Source organism: Parambassis ranga, chromosome 8 (genome assembly GCF_900634625.1).
Source record: "Parambassis ranga chromosome 8, fParRan2.1, whole genome shotgun sequence".
NCBI lineage: Eukaryota > Metazoa > Chordata > Actinopteri > Ambassidae > Parambassis > Parambassis ranga.
The window spans coordinates 974078-996057 of record NC_041029.1 but is presented as its reverse complement, the minus strand read 5'-3'; the positions used below and the strand labels follow the sequence as shown (position 1 = coordinate 996057).

The window sequence follows — 21980 nt, the reverse complement described above, 5'->3', positions numbered from 1 at the left end:
CACAGGCTGTAATTAATGGCGTACTTCCGAACAACTGAATACTAGATTTGCACAGCATTTCCATAACCTTTCTGTTGTGTGTCTCTTTGAGCACGGGCGCAGGTTTCCTGCTGTATAATGATTCATTAAAGGACTTATCATAATTAAAGTGAGACTTTGACCTGCAGCTCCGGCCAGCTTCTTAAGGAGAGAGCTATGAACTAAGAGATGCACACAGCGCTCTTTTATATCAGTGTGCAGTTTGGTGCATAATAAAACACAACCCTTTTTATTACCCTTTTAATCTGCACATGTAATTATTGTGAAAATAAAAAGCACAGGTGAATTACAAGGCTGAGTGTGTGTGTGTGTGTGTGTGTGTGTGTGCAAAAGAGAGAGAAAGATAGAGAGAGACAGAAAGTGACAGAGCTCCTCCAGCTTCTCCAGAGCACAACATTGATTTCCTCACACAGCATGAAGCTGCAGTCAGCTGGTATCACATCAACACAACCTGCCTTTCAATTCTTAACTTATTATAGAAAAAGATTTAGCAAAAAAGTGCATTCAGGTTTGGTCTATTTTCATGACACATGTGATCTGTTGCACCCGGTTCTTCGTGTGTGTGTGTGTGTGTGTGTGTGTGTGTGTGTGTGTGTGTGTGTGTGTGTGTGTGTGTGTGTGAGCTTCTACAGATTGAGTTTCATAACCAGAGGCAGACAAAAATCCACCTGTCTGGTTTTTGGTAACATTTCACCAGAAATACATTTTCATGTGTGTGTTTTCAACTTGAGCCACCATGTCTAACACCTTAATGATGTGCAGATGAGGAACTTTTATCCATCCGACAGACAGCCAGGAGTATTTTTTAAGATCGATCCTCACTAGATTTTTAAATCACATCATATTTCATGTCAACAGAACTTTATCATTTGTTTAAAATGACTAAACACAGGAAATTCAGATCAACAGGTGCCAGTCCAGCATCCTCCTTTCCAATGACAACGTGCAGCTGATGCATATGTTCTTTGCCCTCGTATCAAGCAGCTCATTATTCCACGCTCTTAATTGATCAAATCCAGCTCACCTGCGTCTCCCGACAGTTTCCCCGGTGTGAAATGTTTTCGCTGCTGCGTGTCAGAGTTCCTGTGGACAGCCTCTGCAGCAGAACGCGGTCTCCTCCCGTGTGCGCGCCGCAACTTATGTCAAAATAACGTTTGGGTGTTTTTCTTGTGACAGACGACGGACAAAAGCTCATTTTAGTCCTTCCAAATGCTTTCCACAGATGCTCATCCAAATATGGCCATAGGAAGCGCAAGAGTACTTCACTGCCCTTGGCGACTGTCGGAAATGTCGCGGTAACGAGAATACCGCAATACATTCTCTAAAAGAGGGAAACATATCAGTGGATCAGTTTGGAGGCAAGAAGAGGAGGTATGATCAAAACAAACAATGTCCCAACACAATCCTAATCCGCATTTAATGGAAACAGAGACGTAAAAACAAAAATCAACGAGAGCAGGAAATAAAATGTGTAGGATTTTTCGGTGGTGCATACTTTGTAAATCCACTTGCCATCTATGAAACACTCAAATTAAATCAAAAGATAAATATATGAATATGCCCACGACATAAACCCTGCTATAAATACATACATGCAGCAAATATATTATATCAATATGGCACATTTACATCATGGCCCTAATTTTTCATTCCTGAAATGCAAATCAAGAGGTGGGGCTATGTTTAGACCTTAGCAGCGCTGCTAGAGATCTAGCCAACTATGTGGCACAAACATCTTTATTTCTGCATTATGTTCAGTAAAAAAAAACATGTTACATGCTGTAACACCAACATCTTATCTGCATAACAATGAAAATCTATGTTTCCCAGAAGAAGCATGTGAATAAATCTGGCATGACAGAACCCTGTAGGCAAACCCTTGTATATGTGGTGGAATCTAAAAACACTAGTATCTGTGAGAGGTCCATAATAATAGTCAGCTCCTATAAGATCTAGTGCCAGTTATAATTAGTTTGTATGCCGCCCAGCTCTCCTCCAAGACAAGGTGTTCCTGCTGCATGTGCCTGACTCCATCCACCGGTGGATCACTGACTTCCTGACTTGGGAAGAATGTGTCGGACACCCGGATTATCAGCACCGGTACCCCCCAAGGCTGTGTGCTTTCCCCTCTGCTCTTCTCCCTGTACACCAACTGCTGCACCTCCGGTCACCAGTCTGTCAAGCTGATTAAGTTTGCTGATGACACCACCCTCACTGGACTCATCTCAGACGGGGATGAGTCTGCCTACAGGATGGAGGTGGACCGTCTGGTGTCCTGGTGTGCCGACAACAACCTGGAGCTGAATGCACAGAAGACAGTGGAGACTGTAGACTTTCGGAAAGTACCAGCTCCATCACACCCCCTCACCCTGACAGACACCCCCATCTCCACAATGGACTCCTTCCGCTTCCTGGGTACCACCATGACTCGGAGGTTACGGTCCATTTGGACCAGAACCTCATGCCACAAGAACAGCTTCTTCCCCTCTGCTGTGTTGAACTGTAAGTAACACACTGCTGTGCACTGTCACTTCACAAGGACACTTTAGTATAGTCACTGCACAACGATGACTGTTTACTTCCATCTTGCACTACTTGCACACTAGTACCACCTCACCGATCCATGTGGTACCTGATACACTCTTACACTCTGTCCATATCAGGGTCTATGCTTGCCACTACAACCACCACTCATGCTCTGTTCTGTTCACTGTATGTCTGTAATGTCAGGTCAATTTATAGCCTTACTTTTAGATAACATTATTTACCTTAGTTTTATCTTATTTCATGTTAAGTATCATATGTTTTATGTATGCACCAATCACTAAGGCAAATTCCTATAATGTGAATCCTCTTCAATACATGGCAATAAACACAGTTCTGATTCTGAAGTGGGTTGATAGTATTTTAAGTGTGAAATGCAGTGTTCCTTCCTGTAACTGTGCTTTTTCAGATCAATTCCGATATGATAAACAACTTTTTTAACACAAAATTTGTTTAAAATCAAAATTGAATACATTTATTTCCATAAACACACAAATGTCTTCACATATTCTTTTATATATATATAGCTATATATATATATCGCTTGTGTGAAATTGTTGCCTACTGTGGAGGCACAGTCACCTGAGTAACACATAATGCAGGAGTTTACAGTGTGCACCTGAAGGCATCATTTGACTGTTGCTGAGGGATGTCGCCTAGAAAAATTCTCTCAGTGTCAGTGAGGAGCAAGTTCAGCTGTCAGTCAGTGTGGGGTTCATGTACTTTTTTCTTTGTTCGGTTTAATGAGCTCATCCAGAGATTTGACACAGTCGTTAGCCTCCATCTTTAATAAGTATGATTATCTTAGTGGAGTACCAAGACGCCTGTCAGTCTCTGACACCAAAATGTACATATTTCATGTTTTTCAGCCTTCTACTATATATTGTTACTATAACAAGCACACAGTTGTACAAGTGTAAGTAATGGTTTCAACAGCCACAAATCATCCACTATAAAGAAACATGATAATCCGATAAACAGAGGATTAAATTTGGATAAGCATACAAATAATGGCAAAGACCTGTAATTTCCTGTATGCTAATATAGTTAAATTAACTGGTGACACTTGTTTTGACACTATCCTCTATGTCTGTGTTTCATTGAATCACAGCAGTGCAGTACAGTAATATTTATGACATAACAGCTGAAACAGAGGACTTGGACCCCCCCCCCCTCTGGCTCGTGTGTTTGCTCATTAAGACACATGAACGGAAAGGACACGAGCACCAATGCTTTAAATAGGCACAGGAGCATTAATTATATGCTTGCAGGGGAGAGGTGCCTCGCTCTAAGTGTAGAAATGATTTCACGCATGGCCATTATTCCAGAAGGTGCAGGCAGGTGCCGGGTTGTAGTCAGCTTAAGACTGACAATGAAGTAGAGCAACAAAGTCATAAATAAAAGATTCATTCTGTGATTTACCTCATTTACAAGGAGTGAAATTGTGGAAATCAAACACTCTGTGAAGGTCAGAACAGAACTCTTAATCTGTGCTGTAAACACCAAGAACATTCGAACTGTGGAGCACTTCAATTGAATCCTGCCTTGACTTTCCCTGCTCAAAGCTGTTGCTAATTAATACTTGATCAATGGGTGGGTTTATCAGATTATGTGTGTGTGTGCACATCATGAGCAGTATCTGGAGTCTTATATCAAAAGCATCATCAATGCACTAACGAGGAAGAACAACAACACAACTACAAAAAGACCTCTCCCTGATTCTGATGCGTTTTTGACGTCATTTTAAGCTCTCAGCAAAATCACGCAGAAGGCTTTTCCTGTTGTTGACTGATAAGACACATGTGACTCTTTGCCTTGTTTCCATGGACACATCATTAGAGAACTTCCCCAGCTGGCTCCGGCTGCAAAGTGTTAATGGCAAATACGAAGCAAAGGATTTTGTGAAGACAAAAGCAATATGTCATTTCTGCAGCTTTGACATTACACAGAATCAGCAAAATATATCAGATTTGGTCATTTCATAGTATTTTTATCTCTTTTGTTTATAGTTCACTTTTTTAACTAATGTTTTTTTAACTAAATCTTCCTTTTAAGTGTCTTTCAAGACAAATGTTTACAAGTAATTTCAGATTTACATACTCAGAGGTTACATACAGATCAGTAAGTCAAAGCAAAGCAGGACATCAACTGCACATCTAGACATCAGTTTTTGATTGGATTAATAATTGGAAAAATGAGTTGGTATCAACAGTAGTAAAATGCTTCCGAGCCTTCTCACTGTACCACAGCCAACTGCAGCTAATCAAGCATGTGTGGTGGACTTATTTACTTGATGAATATTTTTTCTGACAGAGAGCTTTTTATATCAAGGAAAATGCTGTCATATAATGTACAAATACTCTCATATGCATATAAATTAGCATCAGCAAATATATTCACACACAGTCTTCTAACATTTTATTATATACATTATATTATTATCTATACATTATATTGCAAGACGCTCAGGTGATTAGACACATTTGTATTTAGAAAGAACCTCTGCGTTTCCCACACCCATTCCCATGCTTGTTGTGCCTCCTTCAGGCAGAACAGTGTACTGAAAGAAAACAAAATGGTTTCATTTTGGAGTTTTAATCATTTTTTTTTTTAATCTCTGCAGGTTATTTGAAAAGCTTCTTTGACAGAACAATACTTAAAAATGTTATATTTTTCAAGAAACTTTAAATTTGGTTTGTAATGGCAGACATTTTTTTACATGTCAGGGGATAAAAATCACACATGCGATGACTCCAAAACCGTGACAAAAAAGCACCAGAATACACTTTAGCAGGATCCCCATCAGTGGAAAGCAGCATACAGCAAATTTAAATCAATGATTGAGGGATATCATTGTTCGGATTGTCATAAGGAAGTAAGGAGGAAATTGCTGCTGATTATTGTGATTTATACCGTTTAACGGAAAGATTTGTTCCTTTGTAAATTAGTAGAAGTCAATTATTCAATAAAAAATGAAAACCATGCTGCTGCTGCTGCTCTCCTCCAGTCCAAGAGGTGGCGATAGTGCAGCTGTGAACTGGGTTATCCGCTTCCCAGAAAGCCAGAAGAAGAAGTAGAAGTAAGACGGCTCTGCTGTAGCTTAGCCCGAATGTGCCTCCAAATGTGCCAGAAATGTGAGGTTTTCTATATTTTTACATGCTCTTTATTTTGAATGTCATTACTGCAAACCATGGCGGATTATCGCTTCCTGCTGGACTTTGACATCTCGGTCGTAAAGGACACTTGCTGTTTCTGTCGCTGTTGTTGTTATTGTAGCTAGCGTTAGTCTCAGCTAATTTAGCTAACGCTGCTGTTTTTACTACGGCGTAACCGATGTCGACTCATTGCTGCGGGGCAGTGAACTGCAAAAACAACGTAAATCTGAAGCGAGTAGGGGACGCGAATAACGAACCCTGGGCAATGCTTATGTTACATTTCTCGAGTAATTAGGTAGCCGACCTAAGCTAGCGTTGTAGGTATCGTTGTGGAGGAACGCTAATGTTATTAGAAAAGTGAAATTCTAAGCGCGGCATTTGAGTAGGAACACCACGGTTAACAATGTTGTTAACAGTTAAGGTTAGCTAACACACCTAATGCTGCCCACAGAGAAGCTTTGACATTGACTAGTTGGCGTTATCGCTTTCTACATGTTTTGAAATGAAGCATCATACAGCCGCTGAGGTGGCTCTTGCACGGCGTAGCACATCTGTCTGAGCCGGTCTGTGAAGAGTTTAACATGTCTTGCAAAGCTGCAACCAAGGACAAGAAGTCAAGCTTCAGCAAGAAGCTGTTCAGGCGAGGCTCTGTGCGGTCTGTGGGCAGTTTCATGAGCAGGGTCCTCCGGACGCTGACAGCCCTTTCACACTTTGGATCTGAAGTGCAAACCGAGGATGACAAAGACGATGGAGGATTTTCCACTTTTAAATCTGGAAGTAAAGACGTCCCCATGGAAGATGGGGACCTGGGGGGCTTCCTGTGCGGGGAGAGAGTTCCAGGAGTTTCAGGTCTGAAAAACCACGGGAACACCTGCTTTATGAATGCCATTCTGCAGTGTCTCAGCAACACCGAACTCTTCGCCGAGTACCTCGTTTTGGAGCACTATAAAGAGGAGGATCTGGATGAGGACAAACCAAAGACAAATGGCCTGCATTTGCAAAAGAAGGGACCTCTGGCTCAAGGAGAGGTTACAGAGCAACTGTCTGGGCTTGTTCGGGCACTGTGGACGTTTGAGTACACCCCGCAGCACAGCAGAGACTTTAAGGTAAGTGTGGACGTTAACCAGTGTGTATCCTGATGTGCTGTAGATTTAGTGGTAAGACACTATTCAGGACAGCTACAATATGCACAAATGTCCCACTGTACGGTAGCTTGATTTATTTAAGTAAACAAGAAAGCATTACAATACAAGTATGAAAAAATATATACAAGCTGAAAATACCTATATGTATCTCCCACAGTGATTATTGTTTAATGGTTGTTTAGTGAAACATACTGTAGCTTTTCTCACTGTTTCCTTTCTGTTTGTTGCAGAACGCTGTGTCAAAAAATGCCACACAGTTCAAAGGAAATGCTCAGCATGATGCTCAAGAGTTTCTGCTGTGGCTGCTGGACAGAGTGCATGAGGACTTGAACACAATGAACCCCAACAGCAGGCCTGCTATCAAGGTAATGTAGAAAATATTGATACTCAAATTATAGTTTAGTAGTAAAAAAAAACACCAGTATTGACATAGTTGCTGACTCTCTAACACATGTACTACTGCATGTGCCACAGCCAGTGTAAAAATATTGTAAATAACTGAGTTGTAGTATCCTAAAGTAAGTGACTGTCTGCTATAGCCTGATATTGGCCAATAGTATCTCATATTAACAATGTATGTGTACATGGACAGGCCAGTAGTTAAATTCATTATCTAGATAGTTTTTCCTCGGTCATACACTTAATGCTAAAGCTAGGATTGCCTTACCTTGTTTCCCTGGAACAGTGCCTTGTGAACAAGAGTTAAGTGACAAATCAAACCAATAAAACCTGTTTGTACAGCCACCTATTGAAGAGGATGACCAAAGCATAGAGGGACCGTCTCCTCCCCTCTCCGCTGGCTCCTTTGTGCAAGAACTGTTTCAGGCTCAGTACAGGTAGGCTGTATGTCCTGTTGAATCTCAGTATTCTGACAGCATGGTCACACTATTGCTCTGCCATATTAAGACATGTTATAATTTCCCAACAGGTCTTCTCTAACCTGCCCACATTGCCAAAAGCAGAGCAATACATTTGATCCTTTCCTCTGCATCTCATTACCAATCCCACTTCCACACACACGGTGAGTGTCTCCGCCTTACACTCTTGTACAGGGCATGGAGCAGTCAGTTAACAGAGCAGCGATGACATGCTCTTTACATATTTGTGGCTGATATTGTTTTATTGTGTTTTGTCCCACAATCAAAGCATGCTGTGTTGATTTAAGTGTGTGTGTTGTTGCAAAAGGAGGAGGAATCTAACCTGATTGGAAGCGGTCTGTGAGGCGGGTGGGGGTGGAGGTTGTGGAAGAAGCATGACTATGCCTGTGAAATAGGAAAATAATAGACCTCAAAAAAGCAACTGTTTAAGAGATGACAAAGTAAAAGTAGAAAATGGTGGAAATGTTCATGAATTTCTCAGTTGCTAATTCACAGCAAAAATTGTCTATCAACATGTTAACTACTACTCAAAGATCTTTAACAACAGATTATTGTGTTTCCCTTTGGCACACTCTCGCTATGCCATATGGTTCCTTGATCTGTTAAAATTAGCTAAAGAAGTCTTTTCCGGTTTCCTGCTATGACCTCCCAGATGAGTCTGTGTTGCAAGGTTAGGTACCATCTGTCATTGTACAGCAAGTCAAGAATTCAATGGGTTTTATAGTCGATGTACAATTTCTGGCTTACCTGGTATTGCAGGCTCAAGAGCAGCAGGTTTCACTATGCTATACAAACATTTGGTAAGCCTTAAAAACAGAAAAGCCAAGTTACAGTTGGAAAAAAAAATCTGGAACCATGATTGCAAAAGGTGCTATTTTTTTCTTTGATTTAGTAACTATTTTGTTTCAAATAAAAGCACTGAGGAACAAATATTTTTTGTACAAATGGTTATTTACACTTTATGTTGGGTGCCCTTGTGGTCACAGTATAATAAAAGAATAAACCATGGCTCTAAGAACATTACTTGGGTTTTCTTCTTTTTGTCAGGCCCCTCTATGTGACTGTGGTCTACCAGGGGAAATATTCTCACTGCATGAGGATTGGAGTTGCTGTTCCTCTCAAAAGCACCGTCTACCGCCTGAGAGATGCTGTTTCACGTGAGACCAAGATCCCAATGGACCAGGTGCTATTCTTGTCACTTATCAGGGTCTGACACAGTGAGGCTGTGTTACAGGCACAATGTGTCAGCTCAGCGTTCCTAAAACCTAAAGCCAAGGAAAGGGCTGTATAACATTGATGAAAAATGCCTTGTGTGTGTAACAGCTAAAGAAAACACATTTTTAAATGGATTCTCTCTTTTCTTTTTAAGTTTGTTCTGACTGAAATGTACTATGACGGATTTCATCGCTCGTTCTGTGATGACGATGATGATCTGGACATCATTCAAGAGAGCGATTCTATCTTTGCCTTCGAGACACCAGAGACCTTTAAACTGGAAAACATACGCACAAAAAGAGGTACCTCGGTTGCTGTAGTCAGACATGATGAGGTGCTTTCGTCACACATACGTCACACATGTCTTTTTCTTTCTTACAGGGAGTCTTTTGGCAAACTTGAATCATAACAACTTAAAGTATGGGACAGAAATCAGCAGGACTCCATCTTTCATGCAAGGTGCCATGACGCCTGTGACTGCATCCCCCAATAAAAACCTGGGCCCGGAAAAAGTTATCCTTTTGGTGTGTAACAGAGCATGTACTGGACACCAAGGAAAAAGGTACTGTGACTCGGAGCATTTTATGTTTTGTGGTTTTCTCCAGTGGCTTCTTTTAGGTATGACAACAACATGCTTTTTTAGGTTTGGCCTACCTTTTGTACTGTACATGGAGCGCACTGTGACCTGGGATGCTCTTCAAAAAGAGATCCTGGAGAAAATGCGTCACCTTCTGAGGCCTGGGGTCTACATTCAGGTAGGAAGAAAAACATTCAGTCTGCCTCATATAAAGTAATTACTGTAAGGTGATGAATTGCGTTTATTTCAGTATTCAGATTACATAGTGAATAGATTGACTCTATGTGTAGGTTGGACCTTTCAGTCTTCGAGTGGTTGGCGTTGTTGGTATCACCTACCTCCTTCCCCAAGATGAACGACCACTGTGTCACCCAACTGTGGAAAGGTCAGTGCAGATATTTTAATGTACATCACAGTATATATTGAAAGTCATTTATACTCGATGTTTGCAAAGCAAGTGTGTATCCAGTGCATGCTTTTCCTAACATGGCCTTAGTGCAGGGGTGTCCAAACTACGGCCCGTGGGCCAACTGCGGCCGCAGGGGAGTGGAGCGGAGCGTCCCTCTCCCTGTCCATCGTGTCGCTCCCTGCTGCCCTCTCCTGCCCGCACCGGGCAGCAGGGAGCGATGCTAGAGCCGTTAGAGAAGTTAAAGCGACATGATGGAGAGAGAGAGGGACGCTCGTTGCTCCCTGCTGCACGGGGAGGCTGCGTCCTGGCCTCGGGCATTTTACCGGCGACTGGATAAAAGCAACTCTCCAGAAATGCGAACATTTGTAAACCATGACTTAGTTTGTGTCGTGTGAGCGGAGTGTGATAAACTGTGATGTTTTATTGGAGCAGCAATGAGCAGTCCGTCTTCGCTTGTTAACGTTCTCTGTTGTTAAACTGTCAGCTGTACAGAGAGACGCGGCACTTCTCTCAAACTGACTCCGTCATTCAGTACGCATCTGCCGTAAGGCACGTCATCACGTTTTTACGTCTCGTTGCCATGCACTGCAAACCTGTGTAAACATTAAATTACAGACCCTTTGAGATCAGCACTAAATGACTCCCACCTGGTCTACCTGACATTTTACTGATGTCTGCTGCTCCTAAACCAGACCTGCCACATAGGATCAGATCTCACCTTCACAGTAGAGTCAATAACTTGCCTGTTGCTCTGTTATCACAACCACACAGTGTCTGAATGTTTTAAATTTATGCTGTAAATTCAGATAACATTTACTGATCTGTCACCTGAATGGTAAGATGTTATTTTGTTTGCTGTGTAAGATGTAATATATTACAAAACAGCATACGCAGTTTTTATTGTTTAAAATAATGACATCGGGGACTGTTGGCTCTCGGAGAGTTTCACATTATCGAATCTGGCCCTCCTCGAAAAAAGTTTGGACACCCCTGCCCTAGTGTTTCACTTACCCACAGCCTATTTCATATCAGATGCCTTTCACCCTTTAAAGAGATTTCACGTTTCCCCTTTATCTACCTTCCCTTGCTGCTAAACCAACTCAGTCAGAACCAGCCAGGCATATTTGTGTAATCGGAGGCAGCCAAGGAAATGCACTCCTTCTACAAGGGATATTTGAACCCAATGTGTGAAATTAGATCAGTTTGAAGTTATTGTGACATGGTAGTTGACACAAAACTGCACAACATTTGGCCTGGCTGTATTTATTCTAGGTTGATGTCAGTGAAAGTGAAATAGGCTGAAACCAAAGCAAACACTCCATATATGCGTTATGTTAAAGACAGGTATGATTATGGGTATTGGGGTGAGGTCAGAATTACTTCTCCTTCATTATTTCCTTTACTTCAGTTCTATGCTGTTCACACCTGTGGGTGGAGCACATGTCCTGACATGATTTTCGACTTAGTTTGTTAAAATGCCAGTTAAACGTGTTTGAGTTATAACCTGCATGGTTTTGCAATAATAAAACAAGACAATGCACTGTGCTGCTACCTAAATGCACATCAGCATGTTGTTCCTGTCAATAAAGCCTTTCTATAAAGCAGTCCTATTTATATTAACCAATATTTAAACCTTTGAAAAATCTGCAAGTGTAAAGGATAAGCTTTACAGCTATGTTGGGTGCACTCAACCTCGAAAGAAATGCCATGTAATGAAATGGGCATTTTTGTGGGGCTCAACCAGAAAAAAGTTTTTTACACAAGCCCACAACTGAATATGTTTTTTATAAATGACACTTCTCCTGACATTGTTATCACTGCAGAGCCTACAAGTCCTGTGGACAAGGGGGACCACCACATGTGAAGATCGTGGTTGAGTGGGACAAAGAGACTAAGGACTAGTAAGTGAAACAGACAGATATAGAAATATTTGCCAGATGTCTGCGATTAGTGTGGTTTTGCATGCAGCAGACTTACTGAACATTTACCTTTTAAAAAAAAAAAAAAAAAAAAAAAAAAAAAATCCAGTCATGTACGCATATGTAAATGATTTTTGATTCATCATGGTGATTCCTAGTTTTGGCGGCCTTTGATTTTTCTGCTGTGTTGCTTATTGTAGCTGGTTTCTATGGTTCTGTTTAATACGCCTACATGCGTAGTGTCATGTCTATAAATGACTGGTATGATGTCTGACTTATTGTTGAGTTTATTATTGTGCTAATTCTGTTTACATTGATGCTTATATCAGCTGATCAATGTGCACTGTCCTAATTCAATAAACAAATAGATAAATAGATAGAATATTCATTACAATGATTTTTTCAAAATGATAACCTTTGGGAAACAAGACAATCATGGCAAGAAGAGAACTTGTGTCTTTTGTCCAGTAGAACACAATGTAAATATTTTAGTGTTTCCTCTGTGTTCCCCCAGTTTTTCAACAGTCTTGTTAGTGCTTTAAGTTTAGTTTCCCCATTGTACATTGTTACAAGCACTTGGTTGTGTGAAAAGATATGAGATGAACTAAAGTGTTACTGAAAGTTTTTGGAACCAAAGAATTTTAACACCTTGCTGTTTAACATCTCGTTGCATATGTCACACATCTCTGCACCTGCAACAGTCAGCTAAATGTGTGGCAACATTAGACTTCTTAAAATTGGGAATGGCCCCCAAAATCTATACCTCCTAGAAGTTTCCCTTAACTTCTTTGCCTTACTCTATTGGCTTTTGAAAAATAAACCTTAATCCTTCAACAGACATGATGTACATCAAACAGTTTTACACAGTCTGACACACACACGCTTGCTGTTATTGTCGCACTTAAGCCAAGTACTATATTTTGCGGTTAAGACACATGCCAAACTAAAGACTTCAGTTCACAACATCAGACGTTTATTGGCTCAGTTTCACATGTTAGTACTTGGCTGTTGATAATGTTTGCTTTGAATGATTCCTCCCAGTTCTTAGTTACCTCCATGAATAAGTTGAAAGCCTCTAGCTGTGTGCTGCACTGCTGGGTGCAGACGACTAATGTACAAACTACATCTCTGAGAATGATCAGTTATTAAGTCTTAGTTCTTAGTTCTAAAATACTTATAAGAAACAGTTGTGATGGTAAATCCCATGATGATCACATGCTGATGACTGGTGACTGTTCTGGTGTTCCCGCAGTCTGTTCGGGCACACTGAGGATGAGTATATTCCGGATGCTGAGAGTGTCTATCTGCACCGACAGCAACATCATCAGCCGCAGGCCTGCACACTTGCTCAGTGCTTTCAGCTCTACACCAAGGAGGAGCAGGTAACATTTTGACCGCACACATCGCTGCACACAGACACCTCATCACTGCACTGTCAGTAGTTTGATATGGGAAAATAAATCCTAGGCTGGCCTTGGCACATGTCAGCGCTGAAGTAGGTGAAGTATAGTATCATATTTGTCTCCCTGCTGTTTTTTTACTTTTTAAAGTTCAAACAGTGTTTCACTCACTGTGGATTTGATTTATAATGCTGTGCTTGGAATAGACTAGTCTGAGCACAGACCTACTTATACATTGTGGTTTGACTACATCTGCTCTAAAGGAGAATAAAGAGAAGCCTCATTCTGTGTGAGGCCTATTTTATAAGCAGTGCGGGTTGATGGCTGCCATTTGGTTTGTGTGTGTTTCAGTTGGCCCCAGACGATGCCTGGCGCTGTCCGCACTGCAAACAGCTGCAGCAAGGCCGAATCAAGCTCAGCCTGTGGACGCTGCCGGATGTGCTCATACTTCACCTCAAGAGATTCAGACAGGTATTTAAATGTACTTAGCAATAATTAGAAACAAAGTGATGCTTTTTTTATTAAGGAACAGATGATGTTATATCGCCGGTGTGAGAGAAGGGTATTTCAGCTGAGGGACTGTGTGTACTGTATGATATAACTTACTGATTTAAAAAATTAAATGTAATTTAATAGTCATGCCCTGAAAGTACAGCCTCCTCTGGAGAAGCTCACTGGATTCATTAAAGTCAATGCTAGCTATATTTTGCTCTACAGACATTTTTTGGGCTGATGGTTAGAATAGAATAGAATAGAATATACTTTATTAATCCCTTTGGGAAGGTCCCTCAGGGAAATTTGGGTACCAGCAGCAATACAACACTGACAGTCAGAGCAGGAGTTAAATAGAATAAAATAGAATAAAATAGAATAAAGTGCAGTAAAAAATAAAAGATAAGAGGAATGCTGTACAAACATTGCTCAGCAGCATAGATAGTACAGATGGATTATTGCACATATGAATTATTGCACGTGTGTTGTATCAGGCGGGCTGTACTCCTCCCTCCTTCTCCCCCTCCTGCCAAAAGCAGAGTTGTAGAGTTTGATGGATCGGGGGACAAAGGAGTCTCTGAGTCTGTGGGTCCTGCTCTTGGGGAGGAGCAGCCTGTGACTGTTCAGGCTCCTCTGAGCGCTGATGACAGTGTGCAGAGGATGACTGACATCGCCCACAATAGCCAGAAGTTTTCTTAGTGTTCTCCTCTCTGCCACTGTCACCAGGGAGTCCAGCTTCATGCCGACCACAGAGCCGGCCTGCCTGATAAGTCCGTCCAGTCTGTTAGCACACCTTTTGTTCATGTTACCCCCCCAACAGACAACAGCATAAAAACGTGTACTGGCCACCACAGACTGGTAGAACATCCACAGGAACTTTCCTGCAGATGTTGAAGGCTCCCAGTCTTCAGGTTGTGATCTGTAGCATGTCCAGTCCAGCTTGTTGTCCAGCCACAACCCGAGGTACTTGTCGAGGTAGTTGTCAACAATCTCCACCTCGTCGTCCCTGACGGTCAATGGACGTGGTTGTGGGCTGGACTTCCTGAAGTCGATGACCAGCTCCTTAGTCTTTGAGCTGTTAAGCTGGTTACAGAAGTTTGTGGGCTGTGCAGCTGTAGCGTGCACATTTTAAATATACATCAAAATGTATGAGAATGTAGGTTCTAAGATAAGGTTGTTTCCAAATTAAAAAGAGATTTTACATTCAAGACCATTTGCTGCTGAAAAGGTTCAACACCCAGAATGCTTTTTGTTTATATCCTTCTTAGCTTGTTGGCTGACCTAATCGGGATAGAAACACACTCACACACACATACGGCAGCCATGACAAAATAATTCAGCGCCTACTTTTTCAGGTCTGTTCTCAGCATGAGGAACAATCTAAGATGCAGAAAACTAACCGGCTTCTGTTGTGTCTTTGCTTTAGGAGGGGGATCGCCGGGTGAAGATGCAGAACATGGTAAGGTTCCCGCTGATGGGAATGGACATGGCTCCTCACGTGGTTAAGAGGAGCCAAAGCAGCTGGAGTTTACCTTCCCACTGGTCACCATGGAGACGGTCCTATGGCCTGGGAAGAAACCCTGATGACTACCTATATGACCTGTATGCTGTTTGCAACCATCATGGAAACATGCATGGAGGCCACTACACTGGTAACACAGTTGTAGCAGTTGTGTTATGTGCAAAAATCCTGAGAATATAAATGAATAAGTAACTTCTCTTCCACAGCTTACTGCAAAAACTCCATTGATGGTCAGTGGTACTGCTTCGATGACAGCGAGGTTTCACCAATAGCAGATGATGACGTGTGTCAGCAGACAGCCTACATACTATTCTATCAGAGGAGGACAGTGATTCCCTCCTGGTCTGCCAACAGCTCTGTTGCAGGTCAGTATTTATTTTTTTAGTATGTGGACAATGACAATAAAGGGGTTTGTTTATATTTGTTTATATCATTGCTTTTCTCCACAGGTTCCACTAGTTCATCCTTGTGTGACCACTGGATCAACAGGTTACCCGGCAGCAGGCCTGCTAGCTTGGCTTCTGGAGCCTCTTCTAGACGCACCTCTCTGGCTTCATTGGCTGAGTCAGTAGAGTTTCCTGGAGAACGCAGCGAAGATGATGGTGAGAGAAGGCTTAATGCTTAGAATGTAATACTCCCCTCTGATAATATTTATACTGGAATGAACAGAAAATGAACAGAAATTCTTTAAAATAAGAAACTTCCTCACTCAACTTAATGTAGCTAAAATTCCATTACTACAAGGGGGGGGTGTTGCCGAGATAAAGCAGAAAGAGGAATGACATCTGAGAGGGGTGAGTAAGATGTGCTTGGCAGATATGTGCTGTGGGAAACCTCAACTGCTTAGTGAATCCAAATCAAAACAGTTTGTTGGCATGTTTGTATATGGGTAGTTCAAGTGCAGGCCCTGTGTGACACAGATTGCATGGTCGGTGTAGTCTCCACAAAAGCTAGGTCCTGTTTTGCTAAAGTCAATCTACTACTGATTCACTGGTCACATGAAGCCAGCATCTGGTTTTGCAGAATCATTTGTGCACAGAAGATCTATGAAGTCTTACTTAAATATCATTTGATTAACAAATGCAGATGTTAAAGGCTTTGTAGCTCCTTTAGTCAGTCATCCTGCACCAACAAAGGATCACAGTAAAGTATATAGATAAAATCATTTGTTATGACCTCCAAGGAGCAGGTCTAACGCAAATGTTCTGCTGATCTAAATCCTTTTAGAATAGCAGAAGTAATGCTGTGAGCTGTTGATACTGTCAGCACAATAAGGAGTCAATACAACTTTTGATCGACAGTAAACTTTTTATTTGCAAAATTCAAGCTATAAGCTGCCTTATATCATAAAGCAGAGTTATTCACCTCCATGTACAGAAAAAAAAGCAAAGTTGAGCTGTTGAGAATAGGATTGCCTCTCTCTCTCATTATGTATCTCTCTCCCTCTCTATTTGGTGCAGTTCCCTCTCGGCTGTTATGCCTTCAGGTTGTATTCTCTTACAGTGCACATATCTGGCCTGCCTTTCAGATATTTGGAATTTGGTTCTTTGTTTTTCATTAGTCTTACTATTAATAGTTGTCTTTAAAATCTTCACCCCGCCTGTGTTCCCAGAGGGGGATATTAGAATTGACACCATCTCCTGATTTTGTTAATGTTAGGTCATGGAAGAAGAATTCTAATGTGGTTACTTCACTTCTTTCTTATAAGTCTCCCTGTTTTTTTTAGGAGGATTCTCTGTTCGCCCTTTTGTAAGAAGCATTCAGCGGCAGAGCCTGTCCTCCAGGTCATCAATTGCAAGTCCTCTAGCCTTCAGTGACAGCGGGATAAAGCCTTCCTGGTCGCTCTCTGCAAAGCTGCACATGAGATCCAACTCACCCTCACGTTTCTCCCTCGACTCCCGGTGTTCCCCTCCTCTAGAGAGGATCGGAGAGGCATGTGACGACAAGGTTTCCACGTCCTGTTTTGGCAGCTACAGTAGACATGAAAGATACTTCGGCAGCAGGACACCCTTGTCTATGATGGAGAGCAACTTCAGCGACCAGGACAACAACAAAAGGTTCTTGGATGTGATGTACTGCAGAGCTCCCACTCCAGTGGAAAAGAAGGCCCCTAAAAATGAGCCTACTGAAAACAACAACCAGATTACAGCAATAGACCAAAACTTAGTACCCACCCAGGCTACTCCCTCCAAAGAACAGAAACGCAAGAGTAGTATAGGAGGATTCTCCTCAAAGGTTGACAATACAGGCTCCACAAAGAGTTCCAGCAAGGTGGAGCAAGAGAAAACCTCCAAGAAACGACTGTGCTCCACCCATAAGCCTCCTGAGATGTCTTCCAGCACACCTGTAAAAGGCAAAAAGGCAAGCAATACTAAAGAGAAGAGTGTAAATGCTAAAAAGAGCCCCTCCACAGCCAGCGGAACTCCCTCCAAATCAAAGGAGTCAGCACAGCCCCCAAACGGTACACCACAACACAAGCCATGCGTCCGCTCTACACTTCAGTCCTCAGCTTCTCCCTCACCAACTGCAAAGAAAAACTCCAGTGTCTCAGAAAAAGGCTCCACAAGTAGCCGGAAGCGACTCGTAGAAAGAAGCTACAGCAGGGATTCTATGCACACTAGCCCTCTGGTCGACAACCTCCGAGGCAGCTCTGTAGCCCGTACATCACTTTCAAAGAGCGGAGAAAGCAACCGGCTGGAAAGGAGGTCTGTGAGGAGTTCCAGCAGCAGTTCTTCTGTCACAAGCCTCCGTTCACCTAGCATCTCCACCAGAGATCTACAGCGCAGCAGCAAATCAGAGGAAAAAGGATTGTCTTTTTTCAAGAGCGCTCTCCGACAAAGAGAAAGCCGCCGGTCGGCTGATTTGGGAAAAAGCTCTGTGCTCACCAAAAAAGCCTCAGAGAGGACATGCAAGCAGAACGGACAAGTCAAGGAGACTGGCGCTGATGCCGGAAAGACAGGAGATGCAGTGTCTTCACAGACATCTATAGAGAACCATGGCGGTGAGACAAAGGCAGAGACAAAAGAGTCTTCCAAACCCGCCAGCTCTCTCAGTCGCACTCTGTTGGGCAAGTCCAAGTCTTCCACCTCTGAAGTAAGTTGCAAGTCTCCTTCAAACGGGAAGAAGCCTCTGGAGAGGATGGCCTCTTCCAGAAAGCTATCATCCAGCATGTCGTCTCCTGCACGAACAACTCAGAGGCCTCAATGATACATGGGTAGTAGTTTTATTAAACAAACACAATGCAGCTAATTTCTTTGTGCCTAAGTTTCTATGAGCAACAGATGTATTTCAGACACATGGTTTTGATGTTATGGTTTGGTTGGATTTGAGATCGAGATATTACACCATTTGCATAGAGTGCCAATGGTGAGTGTATTCTGAATTCTCAAAGTCCAATACTGCAAAATAAGAGTCTAAGAAAGAAGCTAACTATGACATTAAAATGAGCAATAACGCAGAGTACAGGTTTTCACAGATATGAAAGAGTTTCATTCCGAAATAATTGTGGCTGATTGATTGGTGATGGATTGTTTTTACCCTGTCAGATTGGCCGTTGATAAAACAACCTATTTTTCTCCTTACATCTTACACATTAGGCAACAAAGGTTCTAATAGGGCTACGGAGGAAAATGCATTACACCAAGTAGTAAAATCTACACTGAGAGCATCTGTGATTGATACTTACCTGTGAATATTAAAAAATAGTTAAATACATAGGTGATAGCAGGCCCTGGACCAAAACAGAAACTCGCCACAGAGAATTGGTCTAAAATTAAGGATGCTTTTCAAGACTTTATTTTTTCTTAATACTTTTTTGATAGAAATGTATTTTATTAATGCTTTTTCCTTGAGGGTATGGCGTGTTTTGGAATGAAACCCTTTAAATTCAAAGTATATAAATATATGTAGATGTGTCTGTACAGATATCGATAGAGAATATATAACCCTTCTTTTCTCTCCACAAGCAAGATGAAAATAATCTTAAGCGCCTTTCAATGCTGTACATGGAAACAGAGTAGTCTTCTACTGTACGTATGCATCACTGAGTAGGAATGTTTTGTTCGCACTTTGTATAGAGAAAGTAGTAAGAGAATTATACTGTTGTTATTCCGAGACATATCGTAGAGTCAACAGGCCTTAGATTTGAAATGGTAAAAGGGTACATTCATCTCAATGTTTCAGGGGTCCTGGCCCCTTCATTACACCTGGTGCTGTAACAGGCCACTGCTCCTCTGGCACTGATACTTCTTAAATGCTTAGAACTGTGACCACACACTTCAAACCTGTTGGCAGAGTTTGTCCTAACCTGTGGTACCTCATTGGAGAACATTATACATTTTTATTGTTTCTTCATCAGCCTGAATCCCAATATTAAAATGAGCCATGTGATGAATAATAGAATTACATTTATATTGTCTTAGAGCAGTTGTTCTCCAAATATAGACATGGATGCTGAACTGCATGGCATTAAGCAGAACATTATCACTTCAGCTGTCACAGTGCTCTCTGGCCTCGAGTTAGAAGCCCCAAGTGTAACGGCAATACATTAGATACCAGCATAGTGGATGTTTTTTTAAAGCGTGAATGTGTTATGCCTTTAGTTTTTACTTTAAGAGTTAACATATTCTTTAAATTATAGATCTGCAGGTTTCTCTCACTAGTGCATCTGTCAGGTCTACGGTGGTTCTCAGATGGATTCAGAGGAAATGTCTCTTAATTTAAACAGCTGTGTGTTATTTAAGTGGTCTGTGCTGGGTTATAGTCGGATGCTGCTGCATGTTTTACAATCATGCATCAGTGATTGTCACTTACAACAAGCCATCATTAACATTTTTGTTGGCGGATGAAGTCATACCTGTAGCTTGTAGCTATAAAAGGAGAAATGACAATGCAAACATTTAAATTTGTAGTTTTATTCAGCACCCTTGCTGTTAATTGTATTCTTTCAGTAGGTTGAGTGAAGTGCTGCAACAATTCTACCATTTATTACAGGCTGAAAACCTGTAAAGACATTACAGTTGCCCTTGAATACATCATGAGTGATGTACATTTCCATTAGAATAAAATACAACAAAAAGTAAGCTTCAAATTGAGGTAAAATCAAACCATCTATGTGTCTTTGTTTAAAGCTGCTGAGGACTCAGCACACTTCACATTTCACACTTCACAGATTAACTGGGAAGCTTGATTCACATGTAACCACTAGTCACATGACAAACATTTCCTACAACAGGTTTTCTGCAGTAAATGGAAAACTGGCTGGAAGAGGCAATAAAATACAAGATACAAATATTAAAAGATTTATAGCACATGGACATCGTAGGTTTTCTGCTGTTGTTGCACATATTAATTCTACTAAAATGTCCCATCTTTAGAAAAATACCTCGGCCATCACAGGTCATAGAAATAACACACAGCTGTTGGAATGTGCTGGTCTTTTTCTGTAGCTGCTCTTTTCTACTTCACATAATGATCTTATCAGGAACCTGTGCATGGCACTTTTGATAAAAGCAAGACAGTTGTATGTAAATGTGGCTGTTATTGTCTTGTGCACCTGTTCTAAAGTCTGTAGTGTGTGTTTTTAGAGCTCGATCATTCCATTACACTCACATGTCTGTCCATTTGTGTGCTTAAAAGTATATTGGATTATTAATCCATTCATGTAGCCAAACTGAATGCATTAGGATGTGACGGCCCTTAATCGGGTGTTGTAAACAAGGATTAGCAGACAATCATAAGATATAATCTATAAATGGAAACGTGAGGTCACATTGTCTCTTAACTAAACCTTCTTTGTAGCAACTAGAAGCTGCAGCATTTTTCCATGGTCGGTGGTTTCCCTTCATAAACAAGTCTACCTATTTTGCCTAATCATTTCATTGATTGATCATTTAGATCAAACAAATGTCACCACTTACATTACCGCTGTTTTATATATATAAATATATACTTTTTTGTAAATTTGCCACTAGTGTAAAAAAAAATGAGAATGACTATGGAATGCAGTATTGCATGAAAACACTAACGCATGTATTTTATTACCTATGCAAGAATCTGCAGCTGTGTAAAATAGAAAGCAACGCATGGCTGATGTACTCCATCGCTTCATTTGCACACCATCCTGATACTTACAAACTGTAAAGATAGACGGTACTCCATCAAAGGATTACATTTAAAAATGTAAATATATTTAATATCATTGCTGTTTCGGCATCCTACCATTTAAAAGTTCTTTTTTTATTTTATGTCTTTTTTTATTATTGCTTTGATTTCTGCTGATCTGTGCTCTCTGGGTGCTCTTGCCTCACCGGTGGGTCTTTCTCACTCTAATATTGTCCACCAGCAGAGACAACACATACATACATGTGAAAATCTCTACGTGGTCACTGAATAGACTCATAATGCGTGGATGTATTGTGGTAAAGCCTTCCATTATCCATTTGTGAACCCATGTGGTTGCCATGTTCAGCCGCATCAAAGATGTGGTCATCCTCTAATATTAAAAACTCAAATAGATATACATGTGTAGCCAAATGCAATAAATACATATGGTAAATGTATAGTTTTATAATACAGTGCTTACAGAACATCAACATATTCAGCTTTGTAGTAACATTGTTTTAGGCATGAGGTGTAATTTATTTTTCAAATAATTTTTTTAATTTTCAAATGAAGAGAATCTGCA

At 41.2% G+C, this 21980-nt stretch overlaps 2 protein-coding genes across 2 annotated transcripts in view; one reads left to right on the top strand and one right to left on the bottom strand.

Annotated features, from left to right (window-relative positions):
- The window catches only part of baiap3 (BAI1 associated protein 3), a 35324-nt gene extending 34091 nt beyond the window's left edge, over nt 1-1233 (bottom strand). The window contains exon 1 of the mRNA XM_028412109.1: nt 1064-1233. The gene's annotated coding sequence lies outside the window, so the exon portion shown is untranslated. The remainder of the gene's footprint in view (nt 1-1063) is intronic.
- Nucleotides 1234-5654: 4421 nt separating this feature from the next.
- usp31 (ubiquitin specific peptidase 31) lies at nt 5655-21540 on the top strand. The gene is made up of 16 exons (XM_028411623.1): nt 5655-6844; nt 7114-7248; nt 7625-7719; nt 7812-7904; nt 8809-8944; nt 9131-9278; nt 9358-9538; nt 9620-9731; nt 9844-9938; nt 11786-11863; nt 13134-13263; nt 13633-13752; nt 15200-15425; nt 15502-15660; nt 15745-15897; nt 17022-21540. The coding sequence occupies exons 1-16, from the start codon at nt 6320-6322 to the stop codon at nt 18500-18502; spliced, it is 3867 nt and encodes a 1288-aa protein (XP_028267424.1). The 5' UTR covers nt 5655-6319; the 3' UTR covers nt 18503-21540.
- Nucleotides 21541-21980: the final 440 nt, after the last annotated feature.

Coding starts and splice junctions, on each gene's coding strand:
- usp31 (XM_028411623.1), top strand. CDS start 6,320: ATGTCTTGCAAAGCTGCAACCAAGGACAAGAAGTCAAGCTTCAGCAAG. Junction 9,279..9,357: donor AAACATACGCACAAAAAGAG/GTACCTCGGTTG, acceptor TCTTTCTTACAG/GGAGTCTTTTGGCAAACTTG. Junction 9,539..9,619: donor ACTGGACACCAAGGAAAAAG/GTACTGTGACTC, acceptor ATGCTTTTTTAG/GTTTGGCCTACCTTTTGTAC.